This window comes from Papio anubis, chromosome 8 (assembly GCF_008728515.1).
Source record: "Papio anubis isolate 15944 chromosome 8, Panubis1.0, whole genome shotgun sequence".
Lineage (NCBI taxonomy): Eukaryota > Metazoa > Chordata > Mammalia > Primates > Cercopithecidae > Papio > Papio anubis.
Window position 1 is genome coordinate 25,519,500 of NC_044983.1, and position 21,050 is coordinate 25,540,549.

At 50.9% G+C, this 21,050-nt stretch overlaps 1 protein-coding gene across 4 annotated transcripts; it reads right to left on the minus strand.

The window, feature by feature from the left end:
- Window positions 1-54: 54 nt before the first annotated feature.
- Window positions 55-20,466, minus strand: CHRNA2 (cholinergic receptor nicotinic alpha 2 subunit). Of its 4 annotated transcripts, XM_021942154.2 has the most exons (9): window positions 19,440-20,466; window positions 15,835-15,894; window positions 15,429-15,546; window positions 11,383-11,570; window positions 10,153-10,376; window positions 9,707-9,751; window positions 7,624-7,733; window positions 3,384-4,398; window positions 55-2,030 (listed from the first exon to the last, which is right to left on the minus strand). In XM_021942154.2, the coding sequence occupies exons 4-9, from the start codon at window positions 11,453-11,455 to the stop codon at window positions 1,905-1,907; spliced, it is 1,593 nt and encodes a 530-aa protein (XP_021797846.1). In that variant the 5' UTR covers window positions 11,456-11,570; window positions 15,429-15,546; window positions 15,835-15,894; window positions 19,440-20,466; the 3' UTR covers window positions 55-1,904. The 4 variants fall into 4 exon arrangements, with proteins under 4 accessions (XP_021797846.1, XP_021797847.1, XP_021797849.1 ...); XM_021942155.2 differs by lacking the exon at window positions 19,440-20,466 and having other exon boundaries at window positions 15,835-16,008; XM_021942157.2 differs by lacking the exons at window positions 11,383-11,570; window positions 15,429-15,546; window positions 15,835-15,894; window positions 19,440-20,466 and having other exon boundaries at window positions 3,384-4,262; window positions 10,153-10,373.
- Between the last annotated feature and the right edge of the window lie 584 nt (window positions 20,467-21,050).

Consider the following 21,050-nt stretch of genomic DNA (forward strand, 5'->3'; position numbering starts at 1 on the left):
GACACTGGCGATGTTGAAGTGTGGCTGGCAGGGAGGGGGCCACACAGTTGAGTGAGCAGTAGGTGCAGCTTTATTTAATCTCTTTATTCACATGCAAGGCGGATGGGAGATGTGGACAACAGGAGTGAACATCACTGTCTCAGGAGAGTGGGTCTGGGAGCCTGGACCTGAGAGCTCTGAGGCCTCCGGAGAGCAAGCGGGAGGAGAGGGGAGGCTGGGGGCTGCATGCATAGGAGTAGACAGGAGACAGAAACCAGATGGGCCATGAGCAGGGGGTAGTGGGAGAGGAATGAGGCGTGGCAGGGCGTGGGCCAGGGTGTCACAGGCAGGCTGGGAGTGTCAGGGAGAGAGATTTCGGGGTTTGGAAGGAGGGGACCCCTAGGACCAAAAGGAAACTGGAAGCTCGCCCTGGTCGGCTTCCTGCCTGGAGCCTCCACACTGTCCCAAGAAGCCAGTGCCCACATCTGTTAGCTGCCAACGTCCCACCCTCTGGTCTGGACAGAGCTGGGGAGAGGTTTGGTGCCCGATCCCAGGAGCAGCAGCTAGGCCTGGGATCCCGGGTGCAGCCTCAGGCTTTGGGGTGGTGCCTTCCAAAGTGCACACACAGGCGGCTCTGAGGGGTTCAGAGCAGGTCAACACACCCTGGGGCTCTGGGAGAGACGGGCCAGGCTGATAAGGGATGGGATCACAGCTTTGCCATCTACACAGCAGTCCTGGGGCCCAAACAATCCAGCTTGCTCCCCTCAGCCACTCAGAACAAACGCCTTAAGTGCTGACCCACTCACCCGGTGCTGTGCTAGGTGCTGGGGATGGGAAAAATAACAGGCAGAGGTCCTGCCCTTGAGAAGTTCCGAATCAAAGGAACTAAAGGCAAAGATCTTCAACTCCCAAGTGAGGCCTCCTGCTGATGGAGCCAGGCACAGGGAACAGGGTTCCTGGGGAGGAAGGAGGGCGGAGGGAGGGAGGGAGGACAGGCCGAACGAGATGAGTTTGAGTTGGGTCAGGAGCAGCTCAGGATGGTCTTTCACGTTTGCCCGCTGCGCGTGTACAGACATATGGAGCCCCTGCAGGCCATGGCTCAGCTCTGCCAGACCTCCTGGGGGCCGGCTGGTGCAGAGCCATTTTGCAGCAAGGAAGGGAGAGGAATGACATCAAGGAGAAGCCTGGAGGCTCAAATGTGCTTCCAGATGGATGGAATAGCCCAGCCACCTGTATCCAACAATCCGTCCCTCCCCGGTAGGGAAGATCTGCCCTGCACCTCCACCTCAGGTGCAGGCCCTGCTTCCTGCTTCCTCCCCTTCCGGAAGAGCCCTTATTACTCCCCTGCTGGATCGTACAGCTCAGCACCCTGCAACTCGGACAGACTCCGAACTTCATCCCCAGCCTGGCTGAGAGAGACCCCACCTGGCTCTCCAACCTCCTACCTCACCTGGCTGTTCTCCCTGGCACTTCGGGCTCATTCCCAAGTCTAAACATTGTTCAGAGCCCTTCCACCCCCAAGGAACCCTCCCCTTTGCCCCCATGGCCCCTCCTTTGAAGTCTGCATTCCCTTCCTTGTCACCCTGGCCCCACTGTCTCCCTGGTTGACCCTTCTGTCACTTAGGGTCTGCACTGCTCCTCCAGGAGAATCTTACTCTGCCCCACTTGGTCACCACACTATTGTGACCTTCTGCAGAGCTTCCCTAGCTCCTCAGTATCCAAAACAGGAGTTTGCACCCAGAAGGCTCTCAGCCCTGGTACAATAATGTTAAGCTGGATGGAGGCCTGCAATGCCTGGGTCAGTGTCCAGACTCCGCAGAGAGACACCTGCTCACCCCAAAGAGGACACTAGAGGCAGCTGCAGCAGAGATGGTCAAAAGAAGGCCAGCGGGGGTGCCCTGGGAGCCAACTTGAGGGAGGTGCAGTCAGATCATTCCAGCTAAGAATGGAGGCAGAAAGAGGCCGATGGTCCCCAGGAAGCAGACGATGATAAACAGCCAGAGGAAGATTCTGTCAATGACCATGGCGACGTACTTCCAGTCCTCCTTCACCTGTGGGGAAGACAGCACACAGTGACGGGGGCCAGGCCCAGGAAAGGGGATGGGTTCCCCCCATGCACAGCCGCTGCACAGATGGCCACTGGGGGCAGCAGTAACTGCCCCACAGAGATCTTGCGGAGCAAAGGTCAGCGCACGGAGCAGGGTGGGTGGAGGGGAGGGACGGGCTGTTTCAAGGCTCCAGTAAGCTCCCCTGATGATTCCCCTCCCATCCCAGCCCCTCCACATGTCCATGTTTTGCTCCCAGACTATAGGTAAAGGAGGCTAGAGGGACGCAAGGAGGCGGCAGGACCACCCAGGGGCATGGGCCCTTCTAGGGAGTCTGCAGTGACTTCAATGCAACACCGGACTTTGCTGCCCACAGGTTGCCTCCTCGCCCACCTGCTGGAGCTGGGGAGAGGGAAACAGGCGAAGGTGGCTGGGACCCCTGGCAGGCTGGGGGTGGGGCGGAGGCTTCGTAGAACTTGGGCTCACAGCCCAGACAATGGAGCCTGGATTCTTCACTGCTCCTGGATGACATCATGATTAATTTTCTTATCTATTCATCAAGGCCACTCATAATAACCTCCCAGCCTTTCATCCTTCCCTAGGCTGATAAGAGTAGTGGTAGAGTAGTGGCCCTGACCCAACTCAAACTCTTCTTGTTCGGCCTGTCCTCCCTCCCTCCCTCCCTCCGCCCTCCTTCCTCCCCAGGAACCCTGCTCCCTGTGCCTGGCTCCATCAGGAGGAGGTCTGTGCTAGAGTAGTGGCCGGCTCATGTAACAATGGCAGATAGGGGCTGGGGCAGGGGTCAGGGTGTGGCCAATGCCATGGCAGGGGCGGGGGAGCGGAGTCCACCTGGCACAACCAAGAATCTGCAGGGTTTGTGGTTGAAGAGTGAAGTTTGCAAGATCCTCAAGAGTCCATAAACAAGAAAGCAGAGGAAGAGACCATCCAAGACAAAAGACAAAGGCTGACGCTGCAGCAGCTGACTTTCTAGGTCTCTCCTGAAATGCTCCCCCTGCTTCCCGCCACCTCCAAGGCAATGGTGGGAGCTGGCGGCCTGAGGGAGGCATGGGGTTCAGCAGCAGGGTCCTCCCTCTCTGGCTCTCAGGCTTCCTATTAGGCTGAGCTGCTCATGTCTGACCCCATGGTGTGTAACCTGCCACCTGCCAATAAATGTCCTCAGAGTGGCCAGCTACATGTGCTCTCTCACCATTTATTCCATACTTCTAAGGACCATGACTGAGGGAAGTGGGTCCTCACGGGAGGGGCCTGGGCTGCCCAAGCTCACACTCTGTGGTAAGGTGGTTCCCCGCTAAGTTGGTGGGGTCACCTAGGCTGGCCCCTCTCCCAACCCCAACGCACCGAAGAGTCGGCATCCTCGGACCGCAGGTGGTCGGCAATGTAGTGCACGCCTTCCAGTGCCTTCCGCATGCGGGGTGACAGCAGCAGCTCACCCTCCTGCAGCACAGCCTCAGCCTTGGGACCTGAGGCTCCAGAGTGCAGGTGGCCGTGGCTGCAGAGGGTGCCTACAGAGGGGGCCACATGACCTGCACACGCCCATCTGTCCTCCTCCTCCACCACCACCTCCCTCTCCTCGGCATCCACGTTGGTCTCCAGCCAGTGATAAGAGGGGCTGAGCTTCAGGCCTGGGGGGTGGCAGAGCTCCAAGGATGGCAGGGGCCGGTTCATCAGAAGCCACCGGGGCACACAGCCTAGAAGGGCCCCCCGCACCCAGCGGGGCATGGTGTGGGTGCTGGGGGAGCGATGGTGCACATTGAGCACGAAGACAGTGATGACGATGGACAGCGTGACGAAGATCATGGTGAACAGCAGGTACTCGCCAATGAGCGGGATGACCAGCGAGGTGGATGGGATGATCTCGGTGATGAGCAGCAGGAAGACGGTGAGCGACAGCAGCACCGAGATGCACAGCGTGATCTTCTCACCGCAGTCGGAGGGCAGGTAGAAGACCAGCACGGTGAGGCAGGAGATGAGCAGACAGGGGATGATGAGATTGATGGTGTAGAAGAGCGGCAGCCGCCGGATGACAAAGGCGTAGGTGACATCAGGGTAGATCTCGGCACAGCAATCGTACTTCTTGCTGTTGTAGGTGCCCGTGGCATTGACAATGGCCCACTCGCCGCTCTCCCAGTAGTCCTTCAGGTCCACCGTCTGCTCCATCTGCTCCAGGTCGATCTTGGCCTTGTCATAAGTCCAGGAGCCGAACTTCATCTTGCAGTTCTGCTGGTCGAAGGGGAAGAAGGTGACGTCGATGCTGCAGGAGCTCTTGTAGATGGCCGGGGGCACCCAGTGCACAGTGCCCGTGGAGAAGAGGTGGGCCTTGGTCATGTGGGTCACTGCAAACTCCCCATCTGCACTGGGGAGAGGAGAGGAGCTGGGGAGACCCCTGCACACCCACCTGCCTGAGCCAAGCTACTCAGAGAGCTGGCAGCAGGGGAACCCCAAGAACCAAGTCAGACCCGGCCACCCTGGTGGGGTTTATTTTTACAAGTGTGTAAGTCTCCCCCGGCACACACATTTATAGCCACTGAGCTGTCTTGTCAATTACTACCTTCTTAAATACAAAAGGAGGAATTGTGAGGAATAGAGTGAAGTACCAAGAATTCTAAAAACAACCACTAATAACATTTTGATGATAAATATGTGTATATAAAATATAAAACGATTATGTATACATTATCAATATATGACAATCATATATATTTGTGATCATGGGGTATATGTCATTTGATTGCCTATTTTTAGTCATTTAATATTTTATTTCATTTGCAGTAAGGAAAGAGTTGAATAGACACAAGGTCAGCCACGCCACAGGGGAGATGGAGATAGCGCTCAAAGCATCTCTTCCAAACTTCGCAGGTTAGGGGTTTTTCAAAGGCAGTTTTGGGGAAGGGGTGGGTGTGGCCAGGTGCTTGCTGCTATTGGCTGGGCGGAGATGATATCGCAGTGGGTCAAAGCTGTCCTCCTGTGCGCTGAACATTTAATATTTTAGAGTGATATCTATGAGTCTGTTTTTCTTCCCTAGCAGATGATGAGTCGGCCCCTCAGGAGGGCGATCCCTTTCCACCTGGGATCATCCTTGCTCAGAAGAGACCTAACATCTTTGCGGGTGAAGATACTCCCTTGAATGTATCCATTTAACATGCGTTTTTGAGCCTCTCATCCACTAGGGCCGGTACCAGAGCTGTGCAGAAGAGGAATATGAGAAAGATCCCTGCCCAAGGAGCCATGAGGAGATGAGACGTCTCCAGGAACCACTGCAACATCAGAGAGGCAGCTGGCAACACTAGGAGGGCGGTCTGGGTGCTCCCCGGGCCCTTTGGGGGAAATCTGGGAGGTGAGCAGGGTCATCGAGAAGCCTGCCATTTGGAAAAGGCCTCGACTGATGGTAGCATTTGGCTGAGACATGGGCAGAGAGCTTTCCGGTAGAGGCTCGCACAGGGACAGAGAGTGTGAATCAGGGGTATCGTGGGACTAGGCATTCAAGGACCCACAAGGAGTCTGGGGACACTGGAATAGTGGTGACCAGTCAGGCAGCACTTCCTGGAAACCTCAGCCCCTGATTCCACCAGGAGTTGGCTCAGTGGACTCCTGCTCTAGTCTTTAACCATCCTCCCTCCCCCTCTAATTCCCACAGCCAATTCTAAAATCCAAGAAATCAGAAGAGTGCTTGGGAACAGGGGGCCTTATTCCCCCATGGAGTAGTTCCACGGTAGAGATATAGGCAGGTTGGAAATAGGAACTTTGTAAGGCAGTAACAAATACCTTGAGACAAAAGTTAAAAAAAAAAAAATTCTTTTTTGAGGCGGAGTCTCACTCTGTCATCAGGTTGGAGTGCAGGAGTGTGATCTCGGCTCACGGCAACCTCCATCTCTCGGGTTCAAGCGATTCTCCTGCCTCAGCCTCCCGAGTAGCTGGGACTACAGGCACGCACCACCATGCCCGGCTAATTTTTGTATTTTTAGTAGAGGCAGGGTTTCACCATGTTAGCCAGGATGGTCTCAGTCTCTTGACCTCGTAATCCGCCCACCTCGGCCTCCGAAAGTACTGGGATTAGTACTGGGTGAGCCACCGCGCCCAGGCAAAAACAAAATTGTTTTAAAGCATTTTGTTTATCACACACAACGACCACTAGATGGCAACATGTGCTCATTTGGGGGAAGGAACCTGGCAAACTCTTTGACGCCTTCCTGTTAACCTTGAGTGGGGTATCTGGGTGGAGGGACCCTTTTCTAAATGTCAGCAGGACTTTGGCTTGGAATTTTGTACCCCCCCCAAAAAAAATTTCTTGTAATTATTCAAGTAATACTGGCTGAAGTCTTATTGGGTAATCCTCAAACTCAAAGTCATAGTTGATGTAGGACTTTGCTCCTGACCTCTGCCACCCCTAAAGAAAACAGAAACCAGAGGATCCTGGGTGCCAGCTATGGGGCACAGAGATATGACAGGGTGGGGAGTTCGTGAGTCCCGCAGCAGCTGCAAACACTAGGCACCTGAGATGTGAGAGCTGCCAGTGTGAGAACCCAGGATGAACACGTGTTCACCAAAATGGCTTAGGTGAAAGGGCTTAGTTCTGACCAGAACTAGACAGTGTAAAAAAAAACCATCTGACCCGTCTGAAGACAAACAATCCAGAAATGGGTCATTTTTCCTTTTATTTCTTTCTTTAAAAATAGCATTTCCAAAGTAGGATCAAATGAATTGGGAAATGCTGGGCTGGGTGGATGTCTTTGCTGAAGGACTTCTAATAACATTTTTAAAACGCTATTGTGCTCTGCCATTTTCCAAAAGACTTGGGTGGGGATGGGGGTGGGTGTTACATACAATGTCATCCAAAATTACTTGACCACAGAACCCTTTTTCATACCTATTTATAACTCAAAGAAGCCATGCTCTATAGCCCCACCTTAGAAAACATTTTTAGATGAACGTAACACCAAACATCTTTTCATTTTAACTTCTTAACTTCTAAGGGAAGAATTGCCTGATACCAAATACAGAAATGAAATTATAGATGTCTATCTATTCCATCAAAATATTTTTTGTTGATTTATTTTTGTCCACTGGGGCTCTCTTTAGACTCCTCTGCCTTCTATTAACTTCTTGACATTGTAGTCAAAGATTACTCCTTTTTAGTCTTGAAGACAACTACAAAATAACGTGATTGGGAAAAAGGAAACTGCACGCCAAGGAAGTGCATGGCCTTTGAAGGTGTTGGCCGATGCTGCCTGCCTGTCTGACCAACACTGCCACCCCTCACAACTTCAACCCCAAGGCATTGTTTTTAGAGCCTGCACCACATTTCTCAAAGAATACTCCGTATTGACAAATCTCTGTTCCTCTAGCACAGTGCCAGGCACCAATACCTAACAGGTGCTCAGCTGCCATTCATTTTGGTGTAGAGTGAGAACAAAAGGAAAGAAATGAAAGAATAAAGAGAGAGGTGGGGGAGACATGCTCAGCAAAGCAGTCGAGAAGGAGGCGAGGAAGCTGACACCAGGGGTGCCCCTCCCAAGGCCATGGACCCGGCCCCTGCCAGTTGGCCTCCCCTCATCCCCCCAGGACCCCAATGGCTTCCTACTTGTTGTAGAGGACAATGTCGGGGATCCAGATCATCTCAGAAGGGACCCGGAGAGATGTGATATTGCCGAAATCGGCGGGATTCCAGCGCAGTTTGTAGTCGCTCCACTCCTGTGCGTGGGGAGGAAGTTGTGTCAACCTCGCTCTCAGGGAGCAGCCTAGGGCAAAGCTAGCACACCCCAGGGATGCCCAGAATTGGGCCAAGCAGCCCCCTTGGAGCAGCCAGGGCTCCCCACACAGCCCAGAATAGTGGAGGGAGCTGCAGTGCTGGGAATGGGCTCTGAGCAAGTAATCAACCTTCTCGCTTTGCCTGGACTTTAGTAGTCAAGGTCCTGGGCACATGAAGTTCACCCTTGTCCTGCCTCTAGTCCTTGTTCTGCCAATCCCTGGCTGGATGACCTTGGTGGGCCACCTCACTCATCTCTAGTGAAGTCTCTCATTTTTAGTGCATCACAGTTTATGGTTTGTTTTCTACTCTCCATCTAGGAAGAGCCTCCACGGGACAGCTAAGCAGGGAATGCAGAGCAAGTGAAAGCATCTCCCCCATTTAGCAGATGAGCAAACTGAGGACCAGAGACAGGAAAATCAACCTGCCAGAGGCATACAGTGAGGCAGGGGAGTTACCTGGGGATCTTCCAACTGCACTCCCAAGTGCCCCACAGGAGTTCCACCAGAGATGGGATGGGAGCCCTGCCTCCACCGAGGCCTCCACCAAGGCAGGTCCCCCTGCCTCCATCAGGTTTGTATTCTCTCTGTAGTCCATCTGTCAAGTTTTCAGGTCCAACCAACATTTTGAGGCAGCCATACCAAATTGGGGTACATTAATCCTCCCAGGCATGTGGTAGTAGACTGTGTTATCCTCATTTTGCAGATGAGGAAACTGAGGCTCTGAGAGGTTATGTAGCTCACCCAGTATCACAAGCTAATCAGAGGCATTGCTGACTGGCCTGACTCATACTCCAGTACTCCTTCCTTGCCCTGCCATCTCAACCCTGAAGCCCAGGTGACCAGCCTATGGGGACAATTGGGTCAAACCAAGTTCTAGTCCTGCCTCCCTGCACACACACACACACCACATGACTGGGTAGCTTCCAAGTTTCTGCTTCCCTCTGGCCCTCAGCTGTCACATCCATAAAGATTAGCCAAGTGACCCCTAATAGCTCCTGGATTATGGCATCAGAGGGAGGGAAGACTCCGACCTAAGCAGGATCTGTGCGTCCTTTCCTGAGTCTAACTGGGTTCTATGACTGTCTTGACCAGTAGTATACAACAAGATCAATGCTGGCCCAGTTTCTTTTACTCCCTGTCTCTTGGGACCCTCACTCTGGAATCCCTGAACCACTAGGCAAGAAATCTGACTCCCCTGCTGGAGAGACCCTGAAGGGGACGAGGGGCCCATCTGAGTCCAGCCTTCCAGCACCTTCCAGAGCCTTCCGGACATCCCCGCTAAGGGACATATGTGTGAATTAAGCTGTCTTAGACCCTCCAGACCAGATGAACCCTCACTCAAATACCACCAAGTAACCCTAGTGGTCACTATGCGAAGCAGAAGAAACCACCCAAACTCCTGGCCATAAAGCCATAAGACATAGTGACTTAGGAGCTGCTGTGAGCCTGTAAGTTTGGGGGTATTTGGGTGGCAGCATAGATATTAAGCACTCAGCGTTCTCTCGTAGGAGCCTGGGGCTCGGAGTCAGGCACAGCTGGGCCCCCTTTTCCAGCCCAGCTGCTCTCTGCTTCCTGCTCTCCTGAGCTGCAAAATGGGCAGAACGAACCCCTCCTGGGGCTTTGGGGAGGATTCCGAAGTAGCAGGGATGAATGGATGCCTGCTCCCAGGAAAGCACCACGTGGCTTTCTAGTGCCTGAGGCGACCTTCTCAGGCACTAGACTTAAGTCTAGCCACCAAGAACACAGGCCCTGTGGAAAAAGTCAGCTTTGGGAACATCCCATGTGGCATCTGCTTGGTAAACTAAGTTCAGGGTCTTGCTGTTCCTTGGTCTTTCACTAGCGAAGAAGTCCTAGGGGGGTCTGGGGTCCATGGATTTCCAGTAGGCTCCTGCCTGGACTGGAGGAGGGGCCCTCACCTGTTTTAGCCAGACGTTGGTGGTCATCATTTGGTTCTTCTCATCCTGGCCCAGAGACAGACAGGAGCAATTAGAGGGGTTGGCCCAGTCCCAGAAGACAGGGTGGAGTGGGATGGGCTGTTTCAGACCCTCTGATAGGACACCCCAAGCCCATCCCGCCCACCATCCGCTCTGAAACCCCACCCTTACTCAGATTCTCCAGGATCGCACAGGCACTGCTGCCAATCAATGCCCTCCTAGGAGAGAGCTCCAGAGCTGGGAGAGGGAAGGGTGTAGCAGCCCCGGGAAGAGCCGTCCCCGCCCCCACCCCAGGTCACTGCTGTGCGTGAGGGCTGGGCTGGGGTAGAGGAAGTGGGGGGGGCGCGGGAAGCGGTTGGGGGTGGCGGGAAGTGGTGGGTGGTCTGGGATCTCCTTCCCCGGGGCCAGGGGTGGGAGGACAGGCGCACCACGTCGATGAGCTGAGCGATGGACAGTCCGAAGCGCACAATCACCACGTCTGAAGTGTTGGGCACCGGGCGCGCCCAGCGGTTGTAGCCCCGGAAGAGGTGTTTGAAGAGCCGGTCCTCAGCCTGGGTATGGGATCCTCCCTGCGGCAACGCCGTGGGACTGGGAGAGGAGAGGGGGTCTCCAGGAGCCCTGGGAGGTGGGCGCTTGGCTTCCTCTCCACCTGCTATCAAATCAGAGCCACTCAGCCTCATTGAGCCTCAGTTTGCTCATCTGTAAAATGGGGATACTTATCCAGAACCTATCTCAAAACACTGTTGAAGATGGCAGATGATAATGTCTATCAGAGCTGAGCACAGCATAAGTAGGCTGTGGGGTCGTGGGAGCTCAGGAAAGGTCAACTGCTTTGTGATGTTAGAGAAGAAAGGAGTGGGAACTAGTGCTGCAGGGGTCGAGGGGAAGGGGCAGAGGCAGGGAAGTAGGGAAACATGAATCTACAGACAAGATTCAGCCCCATATGGAAGAGCCCCTGCGGGGACAGGGAAGTGAAAGAGATGCCTGGTCTAAGTCGGGGGCTGCAGGGAGAAGGGCTCCGGCATTGCAGTGAGCCTGGCCAGGGTCAGCGGTCTCCCGTTCCCACCCACTTGTTGGATGAACCATTAATGCTAACAGGGAAATAGACCGCTTTGGGATCCTCCCCAATTTTTTCTTAAACCATGGGCATGTGCCACTTCCTATCAGATAAACAAAGCTTTTCAAAATGTTTCTATGACATCACTCATGTCAGTTTTCACTGTGTTCAGCAAACAGCTTCACCCCTTCAGGGCTCTGCTGTCCGAGCAAGTCGAGAATTACAGCTCCAAATCCCAGAAAAACGTGTCAGCACCATCTGGGACAGAAAGCGCTGCATCCCGAGTGCCTCCTGTATTCCGGATTCTGGTCACAAACTTTCGTTTAATCCTCACAATAGGCCTGGGAGGTACACAATACTGTTTGCATTTTGCAGCTGAGGACATTGAAGCTTGGGGACATTTAAGGTGACACAGATGCTAACGTCAGAGCTGTGACCGCCCCTCCACCTCTCCCAGTGGAACCAGCCACCCGGCTGATGGCCTCTGAAGTCCCCTGCAGCTTTGACGGTTGCAAGGGGTCCATCTGCAGACTCCTTCCTACAGTTTGTGAGCCGACAAGCGTGAGATGAAGTCTTACAATGACAGGTGACAAGCACTCACCTGCTGAGGTCAGAAGGAGCCACCACAGACTGAGCTTTGTGAAGGACAGGAATGCAGGACGGGAGGGGCCCATGGCTTCCCCTGAGCATCAGGAGGTCAGGTCAGGGCTTCACTGTGGGTTGCACCTCGGACCATGTCCCCAGCAGAGCTGCTGCTGGATTCTGCAAGGCTTCCTCTCACCACCAAACCTGAGCAAGCCCAAGAAAGGGCTCTTAGGGTCGTGTATCCTTGACACAGGCATATTTCTGTTTCTCACGTTCTACACAGGCATGAAATGTGAGCAAAAGGCCCTCAGCAGGCCTCTCAGCAGTTAAGCGCTCCTGGGCTCTCCCTGGCTTATTGAGGAATCAGCCTCTTCCTCTTTCTCCAGTCAGCCAGCGACTCTGCCCTAAGACCAGCCCTGACCTGCTGGACAAAGGAGGGCACAGGATGGGACCGAGGTCCCCATTGCTTTGCCTCAGTGGTCATCTGTAAAATGGGAATAATCATACTGCAAAGAGTGATCAATAAAAGAATCAGGGTACTATTCACAAGATCCGAAGGGCGGAAACAGCCTTTTGTCCAAACAAATGTCCATCAGCTGATGAATGGATGGACAAAAGGCAGTAAATCCTTACAACGGAACATGATTCTACCATAAAAAGGACTGAGGTGCTGACACTTGCTACAGCATGGAGGAACCTAGAAAGCATTCTGCAAAGTACCAGAAGCCAGTGGTAAAAAGCCACGTACTGAAGGTGATACGTAAAATATGTATTTGGTCTTCAATCCTATTTCCCGGAATACAACTCCTAAGTACTTGGAATCTGCAAAATGATGTCTTTTTGCATGACTGGTGGCTGGCAGCCCCTAGGCAGCTGCAAGATGGGGCTGGTCACAGGAAGACAAAGGCAGGCTTTATAGGGTTAGGACTTTCAGCCCCGCCCCTCAAACCTCCAGGGACAGGAGAGGAGCTAAAGGTTAAGTTGATCACCAGTGACCACTGGATTAATCAATCATGCTGCATGATGAAGCCTCCATAAAAACCCGAAAGGACAGGTTTTGAAGAGTTTCTAAATAGCAGAACATTGGAGGTTCCTGAGGGGTGATGATCCCAGGGAGGGCATGGAATCTCTGTGCCCCTTCCCAAACCTTGCTGTATGCATCTTGTCACCTGTATCTTACACTATCTCTTATAAGCTAGTAAACCAGTGTTTCCCTGAGTTCTGTGGGCCATTCTAGCAAGTTAGTCGAACCCAAGGAGGAGTCATGGGAACCCCAATTCCAATTTATAGCCAGTGGGTTGGAAGCACAGGTAAAACAACCTAGGACTTGTGATCGGCATTGACATTGGGGGCCAGTGTTGGGGACTGAGCCCTCGACGTGTGGGATCTGAGCTGTCTCCAGGTGGATGGTGTCTGAATTGAATTAGAAGGCACCCAGCTGATCTCTGCTACAGAACTGACTGCTTGCTTGTGGGTGGGGAGAAATCCCCACATCTTTGGGGGTCACAGAAGTCTTCCGTGTTGATTGTTGTGGAGTGAGAGCAGAGAAAAACAGTTTGTGGTTTTTCCTACACATTGTATGATCCCATTGATATGGAATATGTAGAACAGGCAAATCTATAGAGACAGACGTAGATTAGTGGTTGTGGGGTGGCGGGAGGGAGGGATGGGAAGTGACTGCTTAATGATCACTGAGTTTCCCTTAGAGGGGATAAGAGAGCTCTGGAACTAGATGGTGTGGTGTTGCACAGATGTGTGAATATACTAAAATTCACCAAATTGCACACTTTAAATGGGTGAATTTTATGGTATTTTAATTATATCTCAAAAAAACTTATTAAAAAATAAACAAACACCTCGTGGATTAAGAAGCAGCAGCTAGGCCGGCACGCAGTGGCTCACGCCTGTAATCGCAGCACTTTGGGAGGCCGAGGCAGGTGGATCACGAGGTCAGGAGATCGAGACCATCCTGGTTAACACGGTGAAACCCTGTCTCTACTAAAAATACAAAAAAATAGCCGGGCGTAATGGCGGGCGCCTGTAGTCCCAGCTACTTGGCAGGCTGAGGCAGGAAAACGGCGTGAACCCGGGAGCGGAGCTTGCAGTGAACCGAGACCGTTGCACTGCACTCCAGCCTGGGTGACAGAGCAACACTCCATCTCAAAAAAAAAAAAAAAAAAAAAAAAAAGCAGCAGCAGCTACCTCTCTTGACTGTGGTGACAATATTTGCCAAACATGAAGAATCAATACACAAAGGGTTCTAGTGACCAGAAGGACACGGATGTCAAAGATCGGGGTAAACATAATGTTTCATGTGAAATGAATGTTTCATAATTGGGAAAGTCGGGAAAAGCAGTATTTTAAAATATTATTTTATATAGTGTGTGATTTAAATCATATGTATATATCACTAAAATAACATTATTGCCTTACAAGCTTACACATTCAAATTAGCATTTTTTGAAACAGCCCCCCATGGGGAGAAGAGCGAGGCCTTGTGTTCAGGGACACATCGTGTGTGCGGTCTAGGGAGATAACAATGGCTCTCGGTACAACTAGTGAGTGCAGGATTTCCTTTGGGAGGGTGAGAATGTTCTAGAACTAGATAGTGCTGATGGCTGCACACTGTTCCAATTGTACTGAATGCCAATAATGATCAATTTTATGTTATGTGTACTGAATCACAACTTTAAAAAAAGAATAAGGGTAAAAGTGGCTTTAAAAATGTAAACCAAGGACTGGGCACAGTAGCTCATGCCTGTAATTCCAGCTCTTTTGGAGCAAGACAGAAGGAGTGTTTGAGCTCAGAAGTTCAAAACCAGCCTGGGCAACATAGTGAGACCCCCCCGTCTCTGCAAAAAAATTTAAAAATTAGCTGGGCATAGTGGCGTGTGTCTGTGATCTCAGCTACTGGGGAGGCTAAGAAGGGAGGGTCGCGTGAGCCTGGGAAAACCAAGGCTGCAATGAGCTATGATCATGCCACTGCACTCCAGCCTGGGCAACAGAGCAAGATCCCATCTCAAAAAGAGAGTAAAAATCAAAGTAAACCACCAGGTATGAGAGAATCAGAATTATTATTCATGGAGTTGTGAAACCACTTTTATCTGGTCATTCTCATCTTCCTGCCCACTCTGACCCAGCCTCTCAACAGTGTTTCTGGCGTCACTAATCCTCCATCTCTCCCAGGGCCTGTTGCACCAACCCATCCTACCCTCCTGGCAGGAAATGAGAGCAGGGCTGGTGCTGGCAAACGTGGCTTCGAGTCCTGGCCCCACCACTGGCTGGTGGTGATCTGTGAAAGGTCACTCAATCCCCCTGGGATTTTGTCTTAAGATAAAGATCGAACACTTTCTGCCCTGTGGGAGGAGTGACGGGAGCAAACGGGGTCATTTGTGTCCATGACAGTCCCTGGGGAACTGCAGAGGGCTGATCAGGGAACAGGTTGCTCTTGTGGTTGTCAGGGCCCATGATCCAGTGGCATCGCACAATGACAGTTTGTGTCAAGTCGGAGAAGAGGAATGTGGGAAGGATTTGATGTGTTGGAATTGCTGTCGTATACTGACTATAGCACAGACACCAGAGTGTTGTGGGGGAAAAGGGCCCTCCTGCATCAATTTCCCCAGAAGGTTTCAATTCAAAGACTTGTTGGAAATAGAGGATTACATTTTTCTTCTGTTCCCTTGGGAGAATATTGCCCCTGTCCACCCGCTGCCCTTATCTTCCGTGCCACCCTACACCCCATCCTGCCCTGGGATTCCTCACTTTGTCCCAGTCTTAGAGGTTCCTGGTTCCTACCTGGCTCTGAAAATCCCCAGCTGGCAAGTGGAAAAGGCTGGTGGTTCCCAGTATATGGAATAAGCTGCCCGAGAGAGCCTCCCAAAGCTCTCCCAGGACGGTGCCTCCACGGGGGAGAAGCAGGGAGTCCTGGCAGTGGGAAGCTTCTCCACAGATAGGCCTGATATACACAGCCCCACAAGAGCTCTCATTCAGGAGTGCAGCTTTATATAATGTGTAACCTCACATCGCCCTGCAAATTATGCAGAATGTTTGTACAGCACCCACCCCAGCCTGGGCATCAGCAGCTTCTGTGGCTCGGGTGAACCGCAGTGGCAGGGTCTGGGATCTCTGGCCCTCGAAGGTGCGGGAGCTTGTCCCCAGGGGACTTCCCCCAAGCAGACCACTGCAAAGGAAACAGCACAGCTACCTGATTACCAGAGAGGGCTAGCATTACCATTTTGCTCTTTTCTCTTTTAATCTCTTTTCTACATATAAATAGATCACCTGTGTTATCTCTGGGCACAGGAATTAGAGGCGAATATTATTCTTTTTGACAGTTTTCTGCATTTTCCAAATTTCCCACTATCAGCATGTATCGGTTACTTAATATCAGAATAATTTTCAAGTGGGCAGCAATACCTGTGGTGTGTTTTACGCACCCTCCCCTCATCTCACAGCAGCAGGAGCTCACCCAAACTCTGTAGATTTGACTCCACTCTTCCGTCGGAATGCAGTGCAGTTCATCAATCAGCTGTGTAAAAAGCGGAAGCAACTCCGGTATCCAGCGACAGATGAATGGTTAAACAAATGTGGTCTATCCATACAATGGAATATTATTTATCCTCAAAAAGGACAGAAATTCTGATCCATGCTACAACACGGATGAACCTTGAGGACATTATGCTAAGTAAAATAAGCCAGTTATAAACAGACAAAGACATTGTGATTCCATTTATAGGAGGTTCCTAGAATAGTCAAATTCATAGAGACAGAAAGTAGCATGGAGGGGGTGCCAGGAGCTAGGGGGAAGGGAGTGAGGAGCTGTTGTTCAATGGGTGCAGAGTTTCAGTTTGGGATGATGAAAAATCTGCAGATGGGCAGTGGTGATGTCTGCACAACAATGTGAATGTTCTTAACACGAGGAACTATATACACTTAATAATGGTTACACTGGTAAATTATGTTATGCATATTTTACCACAATAATAATTTTTTTAAAAGTCAGCTGTGTTCATCTGGAATCACCTTAGGGCTGAGGCCCGGGAAATGGGATCGCCACATTGATCTCAAAGGTCAAATGGGGGCTTTCAGAGAAAAGTTGAACTTCCTGTCGTGAGGTCGCTCCTTAAGGGTGACCACTGTATCTTATTCACCTCTTCCCTCCAGCCCCAAGCAAAGCCCCAGCCCACTTTGTGGGTTCCACGTATTCAGAGCCACCTGCAAAAGGTACCCAGGGCAGGAGGAGGGCTCCGAGAGCCTGAAGAAGGAGACCAAGGCTTGTCACTTAATTTGGGGAGCAGCACGGCTTCAAACATTTGCACTCATAGTGTGATTGTTGACTTTTCTTTGTTTATCTTTCCACTACCTCATTCATTTTGTGTTGTTGTTGTTGTTTCACGCTTGGACTGTAAGAGAATGTACTGCCTCATTCTTCATCAGGGCCAACAGTGTGCCAGGCACCAGGGACAGGGAACTGAGTGAACTTGAATAGAGAAGAACCAAAAGGAAGGAAAATGCTAGAGTCTCATCCACTCATCCACCCCTAATGTGGGACATGATTTTATTCATTTAGCCCCATTGCTTCCAAAGCCATCCAGGGAGGCCCCAAGTTCCCCAAGGCATCCTTTCCAGGCTTTTTACAACTCTCCACATTGGGAAGCTCTTCCCCGAGTCTGAATCTGCATAAGTGTCTGAGAGATGCTTGGGTTGGGTTGACTTGAGTTTAGAGACCCTAGTGTTGTCATCAGAGATTAAATTTCGTTAATACCCAGGGGAAACTGCAGAGGAGGTGAGGTTTTTTCTCTGCTCTCCACAATCATTCAAACACCTGATAATCACAAAGCTGCCATTCTGGTTCCTTGTCTCTTGTCTCTTTCATCCTTTCTACCCTGGAGGATTTAAGATCCTCAAAGATCTCATGCCCTCCCCCATTTACATGTGGCTCAGTGCCATCTAGAAGTTTCATTTGCTAGTTAAAATAAAGAAGAGTTGTGAAATTCCATGGTTTATGTCTACCTTCATACAGGCATGAAGTTTTTGCTAGATATTAGAACACAGGGCTGATTTGGTGCAGGGAATGAGGATTTCAGAATCCCCCCTGATGTTAATTCCTAAAAGGTCTTCCTAAGAACACCATGCATTTATGTTTTTTTCAGATTTACAAAGTACTTTTGCAGCTTTGACCTATTTGGGCCTCACATGACCCCTAGGAGGGTGTGGGGAAGAGATATTATTATCTCTTTCATGTAAGTTAAAAAGAAAAAAACTGATATTCAGAGAAGTTGACCAAAGCCACATAGATAAAAAGTGATGAAGCTGAGATTCAAGCTAAGATCTTTAGCTTCGAAACTAGAATGTGATAAATTATAATGTGGTGTTAACTAGGGGGGCAATTTCATATAAGCAACTCAGCCAGTACTCACCTGTGTTCTGTAGACCCTAGCACTGTGTCTGTCATTGTTAAGCCACCATCAGGACTGAGGTCTGTTGAGGACAAGTGAGGAGAGGGAACAGGCACCTCACCCCAAAGCTAGGTCCACCTGGATCCCAGATTCTAGGAGGTTCCTCTAGTGCAGATTCACTTTCTTATCCAGCCAATCAATATCATCGTTGCAAATTCCAAAGCTATCATCTGTTTCACCTTTTAACCAAGTGCATTTTTTAAAAAGGAGATTTTTTTCTCCATTAGTGAGAATAGGAATCCAGGCATACTAAAATTGCATCATGTAGAGATCCAAGGAGAGCCACCCGGGACCCCCCAGAAGAATGTGCAAATAAGATGCGGTGACTCTAGAGGATGTATTCCCAGTAAGATGCCTCAAATCTGCACCCCCTGTGATGAGCCCACTATATCATTTCATTTAACTTATCACTGGAAACCAAAGGAGGAATTGTTCCAAGTGATTGACGGTAATTAGAGGGAACTTCCACCTCTGGTTAGGAAGATGTCAAAAGAAAAAGAGCTGCACACTTTGACCCTCTAAGTGGCTGGATTGGCAGATTTGGGGAAGAGGAGAGAATGGAATGAGGTCCCTAGTTATAAAGTGGGTCTAGGTGAATGGGGTGTACAGAGAAGCCTATGTAAAAGAGATTGCATATGTAAAGTGCTCGGACATCAGTGTCCCCATTGGGCTTGTGTCGCTGCTCATGTACACCAGTGCCAGCCACCCCCACCCCACCCCCACACTCACTGCAGCATCTCTAGCCTGCTTGAATTCTGGTTCTATGGAAGTCAAGGTGATTTGAGCTCACTTCCCTGCCCATAGTTCTACTACTGCTGTTTTCAACTTCCCACCCACCAGCCCACATTCTCCTCTTTTTACTAATACTTCCTTCTCCCGAAAGGCTGCTTCCATCCCATCTGGTTCCTTTCTACCGTCCAGAACCTCCCCAAGCATACGGGTCTCAGCTTTTTCACAACTGGCAACACTACACTCCCAAAGAAGCCCCTCCATTAGAGAAACTGGTACTGTTTCTTCTTCCCAATAAATTCACTAGAGGTGCTTAGGGGCTAGAGAGTGTATTTCTAGCTTTTATATCTGCTTTGCTCAATCACAGAAGTTTAACATCTCAAGGTTGGGTGGGATCTGGAAGGTCATCTGAACTACCACACCAGCTGATGGAGGAATCCACTTCACAAACGCCAGCCTTGGAACAAGCCCAGCTGTAAAGAACTTGAAGAACCTTGGAAGGTATTTGCCTTCTAAGTGAGTAAATAGCATTGGTGTCTTTTAGCCCTTTTAAAGCACATAGACAATTTACTGAATGAATAAATAAATGAACAAAAGAACGGACAGCAGTGATAAAGACATAGGAGCAGATACAGTATAATAAAGCCACTATTCCTGAGACTGGGCTAGCCATCCTAGCCAGGAGGTGTTCATCATCACCTGGCTGTGGACAGCCTCAGCAGGGACAACCAGGAGACTAAAATATTTCTAGGAGCAGGTGACATCCCGCATTCCGACATAACCCCCTCCTGAGTACCCAGAAACTGCTAGTATTTCTTTGACCCCACATCCACAATCTCTCCACATGCATGCCACCCCCAACATAAGCCTTGGGTACCTTTCTTACCTGTGGTTACAGAAGAAGACAGGTCATTCAAAGGATTCAGAGAACCAGCCTGGCTCGGACATTCTGCGCAGCTGACAAAGGCACCCCAGAAATAGAGTGGCAGGTACAGAATAGAGCTCAGTCACTTCATTTCATGGTCAAACAGAGGCTGAAGAGTGAGGGTTTAGAGACACCCCGTCGAGCGGAGGACTTACGTGAGAGGCAGCTGGCTTCCCAGGGACGGCTGGGCAAGCTCTGCAGAGAGGTAGGTTTTCCTGGGGCTGTCCAGCTCTGGCAGCCAGAGTGGCTTCATGCAGGCGCCACTGACGAGAGCCCAGGCAGCCCAGCACAAGCGATTCTGCAGGTGAAACCCAAGCCTGGCCCCAGGAGGGGATGAGGGCTCAGCACTCAGCACACAAGCACACAGGCTCACGCCGCTCTCTCTGTCACACACACACACACACACACATATACACACACACACACACACAGCCTCTCTGGAGGGGAAGGAGGAGGAGCCTGTGACTTTCCAGCCTGTGTCTGGTGGGGACAGTGGTAGCTCTGCCCTCCCTCTGTCCAGTCACCACGATGCTCCCTTCCCTGCTCTCTGGACCCCTAGAGACAGCCTGCTAAGGAAGAGAGAGGAGCAGCTGGGCCAAAGACTGCTGATAGATCAGGTGCCACGAGGACTTCCATTGTCCTGTGGATTTAGCCATGTAGAGTTTTTTGGGGGATGTTGGCAAGACGACTTTCAGCAAGGAGTAAAGACAAAAGTATGATTTCAATGAGTTCAGGGGCGAATGGGCCAAGAAGGCTAAGTGATAAAAAGTAGAAACAATTCTCTCACAGACTTTCCCTTTAAAAGAGAGAAATATGAGGGTAACTGGAGGGAAATGTGGGCTCAGTATGTTATTGAGTCAGGATCACTGTCTGGGGCCCCTGAATGCAAACACAGGTTCTGGGTCCTGGGTCCTGGGTCTATCTGTCAATATAGCAGTAGAGTTTTGAAATGAGGAATCCACTTCACAAATTCCAGCCTTGGAACAAGCCCAGCTGTAAAGAACTTGAAGAACCTTGGAAAGTATTTACCTGCTAAGTCAGTAAATAGCATCGGAAAAATTGGAGTAAGGACAGAGCTGCTGGCCAGTCAGCCCACGGTTCTCTCCTTGCCCTCCTCCCCTGTGAGACCCCTCCCCCACCACCCTAGAGGACCACCAGTCACTCGCGTGGCCACCCAGTGTGGCTGCTTCCCTCTCACCCCCTCAGCCTCCTTGCAGGTGACCTTGCCTTTGATTTTCGGGAGAAGTCTCCTTTTCTCCAGCATCAGATCAGGACTCCTGTCTCCTCCCATGCATGGCGAAACCTGGCCCGCTGTGATCTTGACATCACCCCATCTATTAACAGCCCGGGTTTTCTCAGACCCTCCCTCTCCTCCCCACTTGTTCGTTCCCTTCAGCGCCTAACTAAGCTTATCTCCAATCCTAAAAACGCTATTTGGTTTCGGCCTTTCCCTCAAGCTACTTGCTAGCTCTTCTCCCTTATTTTGTTAAAAGCAAAGGCCCTGGACCTGCCCCGGCCACGAACTGCTGAGATTGAATTTCTAGCTCTGCTCTTAAACAGCTGCATAATCCT

What these genes read in the sequence shown, in the direction of transcription:
- CHRNA2 (XM_021942154.2), bottom strand. Translation starts at nt 11,455, where the DNA reads ATGGGCCCCTCCCGTCCTGCATTCCTGTCCTTCACAAAGCTCAGTCTG. An exon ending in GCTCCTTCTGACCTCAGCAG is followed by an intron (nt 10,377 to 11,382) that starts GTGAGTGCTTGT and finishes CTGATTTGATAG; the next exon opens with CAGGTGGAGAGGAAGCCAAG. An exon ending in GACATTGTCCTCTACAACAA is followed by an intron (nt 4,399 to 7,623) that starts GTAGGAAGCCAT and finishes TCCTCTCCCCAG; the next exon opens with TGCAGATGGGGAGTTTGCAG.